The sequence below is a fragment of the Coregonus lavaretus genome (genome assembly GCF_964263955.1).
Source record: "Coregonus lavaretus genome assembly, contig: HAP1_SCAFFOLD_4405, whole genome shotgun sequence".
Classification (NCBI taxonomy): Eukaryota; Metazoa; Chordata; class Actinopteri; order Salmoniformes; family Salmonidae; genus Coregonus; species Coregonus lavaretus.
This window is the reverse complement of record NW_028162127.1, coordinates 32501-50717: the sequence shown is the minus strand read 5'-3', so window position 1 is coordinate 50717 and position 18217 is coordinate 32501. Positions and strand designations below refer to the sequence as shown.

Genomic DNA, 18217 nt, shown 5'->3' with positions numbered 1-18217 from the left:
GGTTGTTAATTGGATACGTTGCTCTTGATTTCTTGTTTATTTTGTACTCTTTTAACATTTTAATTATTTGTGTACTTTTACATTTTACTGCAATAAACTTCCATTTGATAGCTCTCTCTCTCGCGCTCTCTCTCTCTCTCTCTCTCTCTCTCTCTCTCTCTCTCTCTCTCTCTCTCTCTCTCTCTCTGTCTCTCTCTCTCTCTCTCTCTCTCTCTCTCTCTCTCTCTCTCTCTCAGTGGACACTTGTCATCCCCCAAGTCCAGGTGGCTCCAATCATTTGTGAATCAGAATCAGGCCACTCCACTCCGCTCGCTGGTGTTTTTGATCATCTCACTAGGCATCAACCTCAAGCAACTGTCCAAAAAATACAGAGGAATCACAAAACTCCTGCCCGCGATTAATAAAGCCCTCATAAAGGGGGTCTCATATTTAACAATGTGGCTGTGAAGTAGACCATGAAAAGGAACTTGAGACAAAAAAATCCCATTGAAATATTCCCCTTTTAAGCCAGACACATTTTTTCCACAGTGAGTAGACATCCTACTGTATGGACCTCCCATCACTATGCCAACCCCCCATGATGTCTCTCTCTGTGTGTGTGTGTGTGTGTGTGTGTGTTCTATGTGCCCTCACGTACTGTTACTATACATGCTCTCACGTTCTATTGCCAACCTATTACAACCTGTGATGGAACATTTTATGTTGGTGCTTTTCTATTTACCAATTTCTATGTTCTATGTTTGTGCTTTTCTATAAACCAATTTTTGTGTTCATGCAAGTGACTGATTGAACGAATCCTCACTATCAGTGTCTGCAATTTGTTTGAACCTCTCCAGCGCGCTGACAATAAACAATGATTCATTTAAGATTGACTTCGAGTGTCCCTGTGTAAGAATTTCCACGACAAACCAATTACATTACCCAAGGCATTACAATAAATTAAGGGTAAATTTCACTTCCATGACCGAAGGTTTATGGTAATTAAACCTGGGTTTTTCTGTTCTTTTACACACTGGTTCATCCTAAAATGACCTACTGTAGCATGACAAACTACAGTCAGTTTTGAGTTATCCCTCTTATAGTTCAGGTTATGATTTTGATAGGCTGATCCTAGATCTGTGCTTAAAGGAAACTTCCCCCCGGTGTGAGTGGGTACCTCTGACAGATAGGCCCTGAGGCTGGAGGCCTTGCCCAGACTATCTGTCGTACTCAGCCCAGGAGGGGTGAGCAGGGGCCTGGGTCGAGTTGGCTGACTGGTGGGGGTCACCGGCCTGCTCCTCGACCTCCTGAACGTCACCTCCTTATGAGCCCCGTGACCTCCAACCCCTGGGGTCACGGCCGTCATGGCCGACCTGGAGGTCAGTAGGCTGTTAGGGGTCATGGGCCTGCTGCTGGGGGTTCTAGGAGTTGTAGTTCTGCTGCCGGGGTTGCTGGGAGAATGAGTTCTGTGACTGGTCGTCATGGTGAGGGAGGTTGGTTTCCGGGTGAGCAGAGGGCTAAGTTTGGGGCTGACCAGGGGGTAGCCTATGGAGCTGGGCTTGGCTGAGCGGGCACTGAGGACGGGGGACTGGGGTCTGGAGGGGGGTCTGGAGGGGGGTCTGGAGGTCTGGCCTGGTAAGGGGAGAGTGTTGGGGAGGGTGCCCCCCGGGAGGGAGGTGTGGAACAGAGGGGTGAGGAGCAGACTACTGTGGGGGCTGTTGGGGCTCCGCTGGGCTAGTTTCCCCTGCTCTGCCAGCTTGGCCAGGTCCTTCTCCACCTCTGGAGGGGCACAGAGACAAAGACAGACATGTTTTAGAATTAAATGAATTCATGACAAATAACATACTGTATAAAAGTAAGGCCAAGAGACATATGACCTGCATGGTCACCAAAATCTCTGGGCCTTATTATATTAAACAGAGAAAGGGCAAAGGAGGGCCATGTTCAGATATGCACACTTATCTTTCAAATCTTTCAAATAAAGCATCTTAACGCTCTGATTTTCATTGATGTGTGTTTCTGGACATTAAGCTCATGGTGGTCCAAATCTAAAGACACAGGATGGACTCATTTACATAACAAAACATCCCAGAATATATCACAGGCTTCATAACAGGGGAGTGGGAATGCTGCCTTTCCTTTTCATGATGTTTGCCTTAAAACCCATTTTACTGGTCATTGAAAACAATATTTACTGACTCTGTAAATTGTGGTGAATCCTGCTTCAGTTAAAATTCCAGATTTACATAAAAAATGATGGCCACATAGCATGAAATCTGTGTCCCAAATGGCACCCTATTTCCTATGTAGTGCACTACCGTTGACCAGGGCCCATAGGGCTCTGCTCAAAAGCAGTGCACTACATAGGGAGCAGGGTGCAATTTGGGACAGACCAAAGTGTTATTCCAAAATTCAGAAAATATATTTGTTTGCTCTATTGGTAGTTACAAAAACAGTTCTGTTTGTCAGAGGAGGGGATACGACTGCCAATGAGAACATCTGGGGGTAGCCTGCTCTCCGCTCCTCCTCTCATCTCCCTGTTTTTGTCCTTTTTAAGGCTCTGACGCTGTTGGGTTTTCAGCGATCCAAGCTGGAGCTGGGAGTTATCATGCGAGAGGGATATTTTCTGAAATGACTCACCACGAAGGGTTCGTACCAAACAGCACCCCATTCCCTATAGTGCACTACTTTTGACCAGAGCTCTATGGGCACTGGTCAAAAGTAGAGCACTATGTAGGGAATAGGGAGTCATTTGGGATGCACACTAACTCCCTAAGCATTCTCAGCGAACCGTGTATGTGTGACATTTAATAAATAACACGTAGTGGAAGCATTACATGTACTTCATAAACCTTGACTTCAACGATTTATGAGCGATGAGACTTCTCCAAAACAAACAACATTTCATTTTTCAACGCTTCAAAAATGCAAAACACATGTTCACTCATCGCAGATTACTACCTACAGTCGATCCACATATTGCAAAACACCACAAAACTACTATGATACTGTAGGTCAACTAATATCAAGAGCACTGAGCAGTGTTGGAGATATGATTTAAGCTTGTTTGACATTTTAAGAAGTGTGTGTCTGTGTGTATGATTTAAGTTTGTTTGAGAACACTTCTAGATTTTTTGTGTTGTATAGCATCCATTTGGCACCCTGTGTATTTAATGCCGTGACGTGAATAATTATATAGCTGGATCTGTAGTTAATTAGTTGTAACAGTCTCTTGAAACCAGACAGAGATACTACACTGTGGCCATATGTTCACTTACTGTATGTGTGTGTACGTTATACTGACATTGTGTTCTTTGTTGTTTTAAATTAACCTCAGATACTGTGTGTGTGTGTGTGTGTGTTTGTGTGTGTGTGTGCGTGCATGTGTGCATGCACCGTACACTAACATTGTGTCATGTGTTGTTTTAACCCATACAGTGGCTTGCGAAAGTATTCACCCCCCTTGGCATTTTTCCTATTTTGTTGCCTTACAACCTGGAATTCAAAATTGATTTTGGGGGGGGTTTGTATCATTTGAATTACACAACATGCCTACCACTTTGAAGATGCAAAATATTTTTGAGGGTGAAACAAACAAGAAATAAGACAAAAAAAATACAGAAAACTTGAGCGTGCATAACTATTGTAGAGCCACCTTTTGCAGCAATTACAGCTGCAAGTCTCTTGGGGTATGTCTCTATAAGCTTGGCACATCTAGCCACTGGGATTTTTGCCCATTCTTCAAGGCAAAACTGCTCCAGCTCCTTCAAGTTGGATGGGTTCCGCTGGTATACAGCAATTTCTAAGTCATACCACAGATTCTCAATTGGATTGAGGTCTGGGCTTTGACTAGGCCATTCCAAGACATTTAAATGTTTCCCCTTAAACCACTCATGTGTTGCTTTAGCAGTATGCTTAGGGTCATTGTCCTGCTTGAAGGTCTCCGTCCCAGTCTCAAATCTCTGGAAGACTGAAACAGGTTTCACTCAAGAATTTCCCTGTATTTAGCGCCATCCATCCTTCCTTCAATTTTGTCCAGTTTCCCAGTCCCTGCCGATGAAAAACATCTCCACAGCATGATGCTGCCACCACCATGCTTCACTGTGGGGATGGTGTTTCCTGGGTGATGAGAGGTGTTGGGTTTGTGCCAGACATTTTCCTTGATTGCCAAAAAGCTCATTTTAGTCTCATCTGACCAGAGTACCTTCTTCCATATGTTTGTGGAGTCTCCCACATGACTTTTGGTGAACACCAACCGTGTTTGCTTATTTTTTTCTTTAAGCAATGGCTTTTTTCTGGCCACTCTTCCATAAAGCCCAGCTCTGTGGAGTGTACAGCTTAAAGTGGTCCTATGGACAGATACTCCAATCTCCGCTGTGGAGCTTTGCAGCTCCTTCAGGGTTATCTTTGGTCTCTTTGTGCCTCTCTGATTAATGCCCTCCTTGCCTGGTCCGTGAGTTTTGGTGGGCGGCCCTCTCTTGGTAGGTTTGTTGTGGTGCCATATTCTTTCCATTTTTTAATAATGGATTTAATGGTGCTCCGTGGGATGTTCAAAGTTTCAGATATTTTTTTATAACCCAACCCTGATCTGTACTTCTCCACAACTTTGTCCCTGACCTGTTTGGAGAGCTCCTTGGTCTTCATGGTGCCGCTTGCTTGGTGGTGCCCCTTGCTTAGTGGTGTTGCAGACTCTGGGGCCTTTCAGAACAGGTGTATATACACTGATATCATGTTACAGATCATGTGACACTTAGATTGCACACAGGTGGACTTTATTTAACTAATTATGTGACTTCTGAAGGTAATTGGTTGCACCAGATCTTATTTAAGGGCTTCATAGCAAAGGGGGTGAATACATATGCATGCACCACTTTTCCATTATTCATTTTTTTGAATTATTTGAAACAAGTTATTTTTTTCATTTTACTTCACCAATTTGTACTATTTTGTGTATGTCCATTATATGAAATCCAAATAAAAATCCATTTAAATTACAGGTTGTAATGCAACAAAATAGGAAAAACACCAAGGGGGATGAATACTTTTGCAAGGCACTGTATGCTGTTATATACTGTGTTTGTAGACCTGCTGACCTCTGACCCAATAGAGCTAGATAATATAGGAGAGCATGGCTGCATCCCAAATGGCACCCTATTCCCTATATACAGTAGTGCACTACTTTTGACCAGGACCCATAGGGGAATAGGGCACCATTTGGGATGCAGACCATAAATGTACTGTATGTAGGAATGAGAATATATGAGCAACTGAGATTATGGGAAGCTTTATTTTCAGTGGATTGACAATCCCTGTTTAAAGTATCCTCCTTTTTAAATTAAGCCAATTCATCGCGGCTCTGCCACATAATTGGAGGAGGCAATTACTTAAAGAAGAAATTAAATAATTTGTCTATCTGCCACCCATTAAAAACCTTAAATGTCTTAAAATGATTAGTGTAAATCGAGAAATGTATCAGTTTCACTTAAAGTCAAATGGTTTGACAGCAATGCTGCATAAAATTCAAGTCAGTTGGGAACAGGTCTTTGATGTCCCAATACCTTGGCATCTGGTCTATGAACTGATTTATAAAACAAATATTCACACCCCCTGAGTCAATACTTTGTAGAAGCACCTTTGGCAGCGATTACAGCTGTGAGTCTTTCTGGTTAAGTCTCTAAGAGCCTTCCACACCTGGATTGTGCAACATTTGCCCATTATTCTTTTCAAAATTCTTCAAGCTTTGTCAAATTGGTTGTTGATCATTGCTAGACAACCATTTTCAGGTCTTGCCATAGATTTTCATGTAGATTTAAGTCAAAACTGTGACTCGGCCACTCAGGAACATTCGCTGTCTTCTTGGTATGCAACTCCAGTGTAGATTTGGCCTTCTATTTTAAGTTATTGCCCTTCTGAAAGGTGAATTAATCTCCCAGTGTCTGGTGAAAAGCAGACTGAACCAGGTTTTCCTCTAGGATTTTGCCTGTGCTTAGCTCCATTCCGTTTATTTTTTATCCTGAAAATCTCCCCAGTCCTTAATGATTACAAGCATATCCATAACGTGATGCAGCCACCACTATGCTTGAAAATATGGAGAGTGGTACTCAGCAATGTGTTGTTTTGGATTTGCCCCAAACATAACACTTTGTATTCAGGACAAAAAGTGAATTGCTTTGCCACATTTTATGGAGTATTCCTTTATTGCCTTTTGAATATTTTTATTCTGTACAGGCTTCCATCCTCAGTTTTCTCCTATCACGCCTGTATCTTTGTAGTGACTGGGTGTATTGATACACCATCCAAAGTGTAATTAATAACTTCACCATGCTCAAAGGGATATTCAATGTTTGCTTTTTGTATTTTTACCAATAGGTGCCCTTCTTTGAGAGGCATTGGAAAATCTCTCTGTTTTTTTTTTTGTTTTTGGGGGGGGGGGGGGAATAGATCAGCTTTAATATTGCAGATAGATTGTAGTTTCCATCAATGTAATTATCTGCATCATTTCCAATCCCCCATATATATTTTATATACAGTACCATTGTAGAATAATAGTGAATACATCAAAACTATGAAATAACTCATATGGAATCATGTAGTAACCAAAAAAGTGTTTGCCTTGATGACAGCTTTGCACACTCTTGGCAGCTTTGCACACTCTTGGCATTCTCTCAACCAGCTTCATGAGGTAGTCACCTGGAATGCATTTCAATTAAAATGTGTGCCTTTCTAAAAGTAAATTTGTGGAATTTCTGTCCTTCTTAATGCGTTTGAGCCAATCAGTTGTGTTGTGACAAGCGGGTGGAATACAGAAGATAGCCCTATTTGGTAAAAGACCAAGTCCATATTATGGCAAGAACAGCTCAAATAAGCAAAGAGAAACGACAGTCCATCATTACTTTAAGACATGAAGGTCAGTCAATATGGAAAATGTCAAGAACTTTGAAAGTTTCTTCAAGTGCAGTCGCAAAAACCATCAAGTGCCATGATGAAACTGGCTCTCATGAGGACTGCCAAAGGAAAGGAAGACCCAGAGTTACCTCTGCTGCAGAGGATAAATTCATTAGAGTTAACTGCACCTCAGATTGCAGCCCAAATAAATGCTTCACAGAGTTCAAGTAACAGACACATTTCAACATCAACTGTTCAGAGGAGACTGTGTGAATCAGGCCTTCATGGTCGAATTGCTGCAAAGAAACCACTACTAAAGGACACCAATAAGAAGAAGAGACTTGCTTGGGCCAAGAAACACGAGCAATGGACATTAGACCGGTGGAAATCTGTCCCTTGGTCTGATGAGTCCAAATCTGACATTTTTGGTTCCAACCGCCGTGTCTTTGTGAGACGCAGAGTAGGTGAACGGATGATCTCTGCATGTGTGGTTCGCACTGTAAAAGCATGGAGGAGGAGGTGTGATGGTGTGGGGGTGCTTTGCTGGTGACACTGTCAGTGATTTATTTAGAATTCAAGGCACACTTAACCAGCATGGCTACCACAGCATTGTGCAGTTACGCCATCCCATCTGGTTTGTGCTTAGTGGGACTATCATTTGTTTTTCAACAGGACAATGACCCAACACACCTCCAGGCTGTGTAAGGGCTATTTGACCAAGAAGGAGAGTGGTGGAGTGCTGCATCAGATGACCTGGCCTCCACAATCAAACGACCTCAACCCAATTGAGATGGTTTGGGATGAATTGGACCACAGAGTGAAGGAAAAGCAGCCAAAAAGTGCTCAACATATGTGGGAACTCTTTCAAGACTGTTGGAAAAGCATTCCTCATGAAGCTGGTTGAGATAATGTCAAGAGTGTGCAAAGCTGTCATCAAGGCAAAGGGTGGCTACTTTGAAGAATCTCAAATATAAAATATATTTTGATTTGTTTAACACTTTTTTGGTTACTACATGATTCCATATGTGTTATTTCATAGTTCTGATGTCTTCACTATTATTCTACAATGTAGAAAATAGTAAAAATAAAGAAAAACCCTTGAATGAATAGGTGTGTCCAAACTTTTGACTGGTAGTGTATGTATTTTATATATATATATATATATATATATATATATATATATATATATATATATATATATATATATATATATATATATATTTTTTTTCCTTTATTATTTTCCCCTAACCCTAACACCCCTCCCCTAATTGGAGTAAATTAATGGACAACAACACTTAGGCTTCGACTTCCAGCTTATACATACTATATACATTTTACTGACACTGTATTTTATAATAGTTATCTTGTTGTTTTTAGTCCCACCCTTCAGCTCCACTCAACCCCTCCCATCTATCTCTGAACACCATCCAGTTCTCTATTTGCCATATATCTTTGAACTGTGCTGTGATGTTTCACAAAAGTTCTGAACCTTTCTATTCTCATAGTTTCTACAGATTGTAAATTAAAGATAAACATTTTGCTAAAAGTATTATATTATTGATCGATTGACTATGACTTTTCAAATCACCCAGCAGTGCTATTTGCAGAGTTAGCGCCAGGTAAATGTTGCAATTCTTCAGTCATTCCTGAACCTGCGACCAAAAACAAGCTACATATGGACAGTACCAAAACAAATGATCTAATGATTCTGTTTCTTCACAGCAAAATCTGCAGAGCTGGGATGGTTGTACCCCCAAATATATAACATTCTATTGGTTGCAATAATTTTGTATAATAATTTAAATAGAAAAATTATACATTTTGAATCCGGCGTCGACAGATTTACACAGTTATCAAAACGTCACACCAGGGTAAGCCTACACAAAACATAGCCCTTATTTTAAGTGTTTCTCAAATCACCTATGGGAAAAATTAATAGTGGAAAAATGATTGGAACCATTTCCCTGTTTGGCTGCTTGTTTTTATGGGTATTATGACTCATACTGTGGTACTCTATAGTGTGGAAACTAGTGACAAAAAAACTCAATGTAATCCATTTTAAATTCAGGCTGTAACACAACAAAATATGGAAAAAGTCAAGGGGTGTGAATACTTTCTGAAGGCACTATATATGGGTTCTTCATGCATTGCCATACTATTTCATAACATAGTGTCAGATCTGGGTTAGTAACTAGGGAAAACAGGGTATATCTACTGAAACACCAAATGTATACCTGTGATAAATGAATACACAACTACTACTAATGTTGAGCAACTGTACATGAAGCTGCTTTTACATTTACATATTTCGGTCAGTGTTATGCGAGTGTTCATAAGGAGTGAAGAAAATGCTGTATGTGTCATAGGTATGAGGGGGTGAAATGTGTGTTATCAGAGGTTTCTTGCTTAACACTCGCTCTGTCAAAGTCCATACTCTCCCACACAGCACCCACTCTACCATGACCAATATTATTGGCGTTTGATTCAACTAAACAGGATATGCTGATAAATAAATCGGTTCCCATGAAGCTGATATGATCATCTTGAACTTCTTACTGATGTTATGATAAAACAAAAGCATTATTTCCGTCGGTTTGGAAAATCGTTCTTCCTGACCGTAAATGATTTGGGTGTTGATGCAGTCATGCTGTTACTGTAAGTGTGACGAAGATAGTTCCCCTTCCACTCCTCCTCCTGTCCTCTCCAATTAAAACATGTCTCTCACAACCAGTTTATTAAACATCAAAGGTTGCGTCCCAAATGGCACACTGTTCCCTGTATCGTGCACTACTTTTGACCAGAGTCCTGGTCAAAAGTAGTGCACTATAAAGGGGAAAGGGTGCCATTTGGGACACATTCTAAAAAATCATTTATCATTTATCTGTATCCAACTTTATCAACTCTCTGTAGTTTAAGTACTGTGTTCACTGTCTGGGCTGATGCCTGGCCTCCAGACTAAAATAAGTGATGACAATTGTTTAAAAGACAATCAAGGTTGGAGGCATCAGGACTCAAATGCACTTAGCACAAGGCGGGCGAGTGGGAGGGAGAGAGGGAGAGAGAGAGAGAGAGGAGAGAGAGAGAGAGAGAGAGAGAGAGAGAGAGAGAGAGAGAGAGAGAGAGAGAGAGAGAGAGAGAGAGAGAGAGAGAGAGAGAGAGAGAGAGAGAGAGAGAGAGAGAGAGAGAGAGAGAGAGAGAGAGAGAGAGAGAGAGAGAGAGAGAGAGAGAGAAAGAGAGGAAATAAAGAAGGAGAGTAGGCAGCTCTAATCTATTATAAACTCTTTGATCAGAAAGAGAAGGCATTTAGTGATAGAGTACAGAACCACAACTCTTAGATCACATGCAATGCTTTATTGACTCCGGCTTCCAACCTCTCCAAAATGGAAACTTTAAAGACACGCTCGCACGCGGACACACACACAGGCGCACACACACACGTTAACGAATCAGTCATCTCTTTTTGTCTGGATAAAATCTGCATGTTGTCGGCCAGAATGAGATGTACTCCTTGAATAACATTAAACAACATGATTACAGATAAATTATGTAGAACGGATGGGAGAATTGTCATGAACTGAATTGGATTACCCTTAAACTGATCCAAGATCTGTGCGTGCTCAAGCCTACTCCATTGCTGCCTTTGTTTGGCATGACAATATGTGACAAGGAGTGACAAGGAGTTGGCATGATAAGACAAACAGACTGGCAGTCAGACTAAGCCTAGACTGGTTCCAGGTCGGTATACAGTATGTTTTATTAGCCAACTCCTCTGACTACTGGAATTCCATATCATAGAACTAAAGCTAGTATTACGCACAGAGTTCAATCATCAAAGGGATTAGGGTTGCAAAATTCTGGTGACTTTCCCAAAATTCAGGAAAAAGTTTTCCAGAACTCCTCTTTGGAGGATTCCCGGAATCAGGAGAATTAAGCAATGAGGCAATTCACCAACTGGAATTCTCTGGAAAACCTGGTATAGTTCTACTTGTGACATGTCTAATAATCAAATGGGATCTTTTGGTGGGAAGAAGTCACCTATTACTTATTTCCACGGGGATTACAAAATAATTTAGAGAATGCACCCCGACCACATAAATGGGGTGAGAGAGGAGATAAAAGGAGAGGCGGTGGATTGAAACATGGAACAGATTAGCAGCTAATAGTGGCATGAAAGATGGGGAATTAAGTTGTTCAACGGCTCCCTTCAACTGCCTGGTGGGGAGCCCTCTGTTTCAATACAGCCTAACTCGACGTAAAACAACTAGAAATCAATGCCATCTGATGGCTTGAGGGCGTTTCATTTAGTTCAGTGGAGTAGGTAGAGGAGAAGTTGCACCTAACTGCTTATACAGGGTCAGATCTTTTTTAATCCAATTAATGGTTAAGGAGAGTATTGGGAGTTGAGTAATCAGATCCTAGATCTGTGGTTAAGAGAAACTTATACCTCAGTGCGTTCAGTGGGAGGGTGTGGGAGACAATAGTCTATCACTGTGGAGATGAATTATTGTGATACTCAACAGTGATCTTTTTAAGAGCCTTTATTAGCTGCTCAAAGTGAACATGTTGCCAACACAGGGCCTCATCTTGTGTCCCAAAGTCAGCCAGTGTATTATTCTTCTGGTGGGAGTGTAAGGGAGAGAGACCCAAACAACAGGCTACCAATGAGCCGATACATTATTGAATTATGAGATACTCAGCAGTGGCATTTTCAAGAGCTCAAAGTGTGCATGCTTCCAACACAGGGCCTCCCTCCACTTGTGTCCCCAAAGTGCCAGACAGGGTACTGTTTTACTAGTGAAAACCCTGTGTGAGGGAGACAGACCCATACATACAACAGGCTACCAATGAGCAGATGAGCTGAGAAGACGCAGAAGATATTTACCAGCTGTGAGTGCCTCTGCATGACATTAATAGTTACACTAAGTGTGGTCAATATGCTTGACATAACCCTAGAATGTAGACAAGTATGTGGCGTACATGCAGCAGAGGCTGCGTCCCAAATTGCACTTTATTCCCTATATAGTGCTCTACTTTTGACCAGGGCATGTAGTGCACTACAGTGTATAGGGAATATAGACCCTTATAGACCCATTTGGGACACAGAAAGAGATAACCACAGTTTAAAGGAGGAATGTGCATACACAAACAATTGGGTGACACATGTCTTAGGTTGACTGTGGATGGCGACTTCACTCTTTGGTCTACTTTCATCTGGTTAATAAATTCATCATCTATGTCGCAGCCACCCGTAACGACCGCGACGAACGACTCAGAGAGTCATCCAGACAGACGTCACGTCAACCATCGTTCAAAGAGAGGAGAGAGATCAAGCCTGATGGAAAGGCACAGTGACTCCCATATTTTGGTCCTGGTTCTTAGAACTTAAAATGTGTCAGTTCACAGCAGTGTGTGTGTGTGTGTGTGTGTGTGTGTGTGTGTGTGTGTGTGTGTGTGTGTGTGTGTGTGTGTGTGTGCCTGTGTGCCTGTGTGTATGTATGCAGTCAATGTTACAGACGGTTTTAACGAGTTACCAGACCTGTATTTCTTAAATTAATAAAAGATGTGGAGGGGTAAATTTTTTCTTGTTTTCCCAGACACTTTCAATTGGCAGATCAGTTTTTAATTAGCCAATCAAACTGGACCGGCCCCAAATATGTTATTTGGCAGTAGCCAGGTTCATTCTGTGTCTCTCTCTCCCCATGTTCTCTCTCTGTCATATAAGCGCAGTTTAATGGATCACTCTATGTGTGTGTGTGTGTGTGTGTGTGTGTGTGTGTGTGTGTGTGTGTGTGTGTATGTGTGTGTGTGTGTGTTTGATCTGGGTAACCCACAGTGTTTTTCTCTGTATAAAAAAAAAACACTCCCCGTAACACAAAGAAGCCCCCAACCCCCTCACACACACCGTACACACGCAGACAGATGCCTACCAGCGAGGTGTTTGCCCATGTTCTCTAGTTCTTTAGAGAAGAGGGAGTCACTCAGTAGCAGTCCACCCGTCTGTCCCAGCAGCTCCCTGGACGAGCTCCCTCCTCCTCCTCCTCCTCCTCCTCCTCTAACCACCTTCACATCAGCCTTCCAGACTGCCTGACGCTGACACAGAGAAAAGCGGGTGAAAAAAGAGAGAAAGTCACATTAGAAGAAAGAAAGAAAGACCCCCTCAATTACAACATCATATAATAATCGAGCTATTGCTCAAAAGCTCAAAATGGGGGCAGGCCCCAGCCATATCTGTTGTAACAAGAGGCAATTATTATATTTTATGGGCATTAGAAAAACTTTGGGTAACCACAGAGTGTAGATGAAAGTGGGTTGGTTGGCGGCGCAGGGTTTAGGCTAGCCTTGGATGGTAGAACATCGACTGGTAGACTACTAGACTGTCAGTAGTGCTGAAATGGAGCGCAGGCCTGTGTCCCATATCACATCCTATTCCCTTCTTAGTGCACTACTGTCTGACAGCGCCGATCCATCTACAGTATAGGCAGTTAACGAACAATACATCTAACAAACCAAACTGTTTGGATATAGATTCATAAGCTTATGGATACCAGATTAATTGTTTTGCAATATCAAACCTAAAAACGCATTAAAAAAATGTTTTTATATGAACAGACATTCAGGGATCATGAATATGCAAAGTAAACTACGGTTGCAACTGGCTGCTGGGGTAGCTGGGTTGCGAAGTATTACTGCCACGCCATACCTATTCCTGGCATCAGACATCATTTAGTAAGGCCCAGGTTGCCAGATCCTGTAATTGGAGTACACATAATCCCCCCCTTTTATCCCACTGATCACAGACAGGGGGTCAGATGAGCTGTTAATCCAGTGGACCTGTATGTGTCCAATGATAAGGCAGCCATAGGGCTCTGGTCAAAGGTAGTGCACTAAATAGCAAATAGGGTGCCATTTGGGAAGTAGTTGTAGTGAACCCTAACATGAGTTATGGTGGCATCACTGCCAACTGTGACATCACTGGACACTCTTAGCGCCCACTGACAGGCTGGTTTCACATGATGGACTGTCCAGGCAGGATAGTGTATGGACTTGTCCCAAATGGCACCATATTCCCTATTTACTGCACTATTTTCAACCAGGGCACAAAGGGCTCTGGTCAAAAGAAGTCCACTATATAAGGAAAAGGATGCCATTTGGGATGCAAACTGTCTAAAGGCACAGATCTGATGAGAGACATACAGCTTCTCTCCACTACATTAATAGACCAACCCAGAGGGATAGCTAACCTTACACTGGGGTTGTGACCCAAATGGTACTCCTTTTGACGAGTGGTCTATAGGGCTCTGGTAAAAAAGTAGTGCACGACATAGGGAATAGGGTGCTATTTGGGACACCTCCCTAGCCTAACACTGGTACTCATTGTAGGCCCCCTGATCTGAATGTGGATTGAGTGAGTGGTCTTAAAACATGCCCACATAGAAAAGGAATGACGAAAAACAACTGGGTCCGTTGCCGGGCGCTGCCCAGGGATAAATGGCAGAACGTGATTTTGGGGGAGTCAAGCTTTTTCCTAAATGGTACCCTATTCTCTATAGCCTATAGTGTACTTATTTTGACCAGAGCCCTATGGGCCCTGGTCAAAAGAAGTGCACTATATAGGTAATAGGGTGCTATTTGGGAAATAGCCCTGGAGTTTTTCTGCCTGTTAGCGACATGACGAGCTCTGTGGCGGTGAGACCACAACCCATCAGTAATTATTACCCACTAACCAGCCAGCCATCAGGGTGAAACATTACATGACATGTTCCTCTCTCTCTCTCTCTCTCGCTCTCTCGCTCTCTCTCTCTGTGTGTCTCTCGCTCTCTCTCTCTCTAGTGGTGGTGTCCCGAACCCTTCAGCATGACATCATCTAGTCATATTTTTCTGGGTATTTTCTCTGTGACATCTTTCGTGACATCTCTACACACAAACAGGCTCTGGGTAGAAGGCATCTCTATAAAATACCACCATTTAAGCAAAACTTGTTGCGGTCTTTTATGGGAGATCATGCCATTATCGTTTCTTTTTTGACTACATGACTTTACCCAGATGAGTAGCCTATTCCATAGAAAGAAGCCTTTTAGTATCACAGGCACATCTAAATTCTCACTCTGGGTTGAAGTTGTTCATAGACACCAGATCTAGGATCAGACTGTATACATACAGTGGGGAGAACAAGTATTTGATACACTGCCAATTTTGCAGGTTTTCCTACTTACAAAGCATGTAGAGGTCTGTAATTTTTATCATAGGTACACTTCAACTGTGAGAGACAGAATCCAGAACATCATATTGTATGATTTTTAAGTCATTCATTTGCATTTTATTGCATGACATAAGTATTTGATACATCAGAAAAGCAGAACTTAATATTTGGTACAGAAACCTTTGTTTGCAATTACAGAGATTATACGTTTCCTGTACGTCTTGACCAGGTTTGCACACACTGCAGCAGGGATTTTGGCCGACTCCTCCATACAGACCTTCTCCAGATCCTTCAGGTTTCGGGGCTGTCGCTGGGCAATACGGACTTTCAGCTCCCTCCAAATATTTTCTATTGGGTTCAGGTCTGGAGACTGGCTAGGCCACTCCAGGACCTTGAGATGCTTCTTACGGAGCCACTCCTTAGTTGCCCTGGCTGTGTGTTTCGGGTCGTTGTCATGCTGGAAGACCCAGCCACGACCCATCTTCAATGCTCTTACTGAGGGAAGGAGGTTGTTGGCCAAGATCTCGCGATACATGGCCCCATCCATCCTCCCCTCAATACGGTGCAGTCGTCCTGTCCCCTTTGCAGAAAAGCATCCCCAAAGAATGATGTTTCCACCTCCATGCTTCACGGTTGGGATGGTGTTCTTGGGGTTGTACTCATCCTTCTTCTTCCACCAAACACGGCGAGTGGAGTTTAGACCAAAAAGCTCTATTATTGTCTCATCAGACCACATGACCTTCTCCCATTCCTCCTCTGGATCATCCAGATGGTCATTGGCAAACTTCAGACGGGCCTGGACATGCGCTGGCTTGAGCAGGGGGACCTTGCGTGCGCTGCAGGATTTTAATCCATGACGGCGTAGTGTGTTACTAATGGTTTTCTTTGAGACTGTGGTCCCAGCTCTCGTCAGGTCATTGACCAGGTCCTGCCGTGTAGTTCTGGGCTGATCCCTCACCTTCCTCATGATCATTGATGCCCCACAAGGTGAAATCTTGCATGGAGCCCCAGACCGAGGGTGATTGACCGTCATCTTGAACTTCTTCCATTTTCTAATAATTGCGCCAACAGTTGTTGCCTTCTCACCAAGCTGCTTGCCTATTGTCCTGTAGCCCATCCCAGCCTTGTGCAGGTTTACAATTTTATCCCTGATGTCCTTACACAGCTCTCTGGTCTTGGCCATTGTGGAGAGGTTGGAGTCTGTTTGATTGAGTGTGTGGACAGGTGTCTTTTATACAGGTAATGAGTTCAAACAGGTACAGTTAATACAGGTAATGAGTGGAGAACAGGAGGGCTTCTTAAAGAAAAACTAACAGGTCTGTGAGAGCCGGAATTCTTACTGGTTGGTAAGTGATCAAACACTTATGTCATGCAATAAAATGCAAATTAATTACTTAAAAATCATACAATGTGATTTTCTGGATTTTTGTTTTAGATTCCGTCTCTCACAATTGAAGTGTACCTATGATAAAAATTACAGACCTCTACATGCTTTGTAAGTAGGAAAACCTGCAAAATCGGCAGTGTATCAAATACTTGTTCTCCCCACTGTACATCTTTCTCTCACATGCACACACACATAGACATACACTCATACAGTACAGTATATTCAGTGTTTGTGGCCCTTATGAGACTCCAACCTGACTGAGCCAAATGAACGTACAGTATATAGATTCAAGTGTTCCAGGTGGCTGTATGTCTGGAGCCGTAATGAGCCAGCTAAACAATGCAGAGTGTTGTAGTCTGCAGACCAACTGCTTTAACTACTGACTGACTGGCTCACTGGCTGGCTGACTTGCTGGCTGAATGACTTGCTGGCTGGTTGGCTGGCTGGCTGACTGGCTGACTTGTCCTAAACATGTTCTCTCTCTCCCATACAGCATGTTCCCTATTGAGACCCTCTAGACCTGACTGTAACACTTGAAACTGGACATTCACAGATGTGTCCTAAATAGCACCGTATTCCCTAGCTACAAAATACTCTAGTCTAGTGTGCTACTTTTGGTCAGAACCACTGGTCAAAGGTCATATGCACTGAGTGTACAAAACATTAGGAACACCTTCCTAATATTGAGTTGCACCCCCCCCCCTTTTCCCTCAGAACAGCCTCAATTCGTTGGGGCATGGACTCTACAAGGTGTTGAAAGCATTCCACAGGGATGCTGGCCCATGTTGACTCCAATATTTCCCACAGTTGTGTCAAGTTGGCTGGATATCCTTAAGGTGGTGGACCATTCTTGATACGCACGGGAAACTGTTGAGTGTGAACAATCCAGCAGCATTGCAGTTCTTGACACACTCAAACCTGTGCTCCTGGCACCTACTACCATACCCCGTTCAATCTTTTGTCTTGCCCATTCACCCTCTAAATGTCAAACATACCCAATCCATGTCTCAATTGTCTCAAGGCTTAAAAATCCTTCTTTAACCTGTCCCCTCCCCTTTAACAAGTGACATCAATAAGGGATCATAGCTTTCACCTGGATTCACCTGGTCAGTCTATGTCATGGAAGGAGCAGGTATCCTTAATGTTTTGTACACTCAGTGTATAAAATATATGGGGAGTCCTGTCTGTCTAGTCCCCCTGATGAAAACAACATCAATTTATTCACCAAGTTATACTTTGTTTTGACTCCTGGGAGAGTTTGTCTGTTTACATTGTGATGTTATCTAGGGAGGTGAGTTAATAGCAGGTTGTGTGTATATTAGAATCCTGTGTGTCTTGCTTGGCTTTAGGACTGTACAGTACCATGTGGAAGGGCCACTCTAGTCTTTAGGACTGTACAGTACCATGTGGAAGGGCCACTCTAGTCTTTAGGACTGTACAGTACCATGTGGAAGGGCCACTCTAGTCTTTAGGACTGTACAGTACCATGTGGAAGGGCCACTCTAGTCTTTAGGACTGTACAGTACCATGTGGAAGGGCCACTCTAGTCTTTAGGACTGTACAGTACCATGTGGAAGGGCCACTCTAGTCTTTAGGACTGTACAGTACCATGTGGAAGGGCCCCTCTAGTCTTTAGGACTGTACAGTACCATGTGGAAGGGCCACTCTAGTCTTTAGGACTGTACAGTACCATGTGGAAGGGCCACTCTAGTCTTTAGGACTGTACAGTACCATGTGGAAGGGCCCCTCTAGTCTTTAGGACTGTA

The 18217-nt window shown here is 42.8% G+C and overlaps 1 protein-coding gene across 1 annotated transcript in view; it reads right to left on the bottom strand.

The window, feature by feature from the left end:
- Positions 1 to 1156: 1156 nt before the first annotated feature.
- Positions 1157 to 18217, bottom strand: part of LOC311116516 (uncharacterized protein C8orf34 homolog) — a gene marked incomplete at both ends in the record, with an annotated part of 37964 nt that continues 20903 nt past the window's right edge. Inside the window, 2 exons of the mRNA XM_084191604.1 lie at positions 1157 to 1758; positions 12792 to 12954. Coding sequence (XP_084047730.1) covers positions 1157 to 1758; positions 12792 to 12954 — 765 coding nt within the window. The remainder of the gene's footprint in view (positions 1759 to 12791; positions 12955 to 18217) is intronic.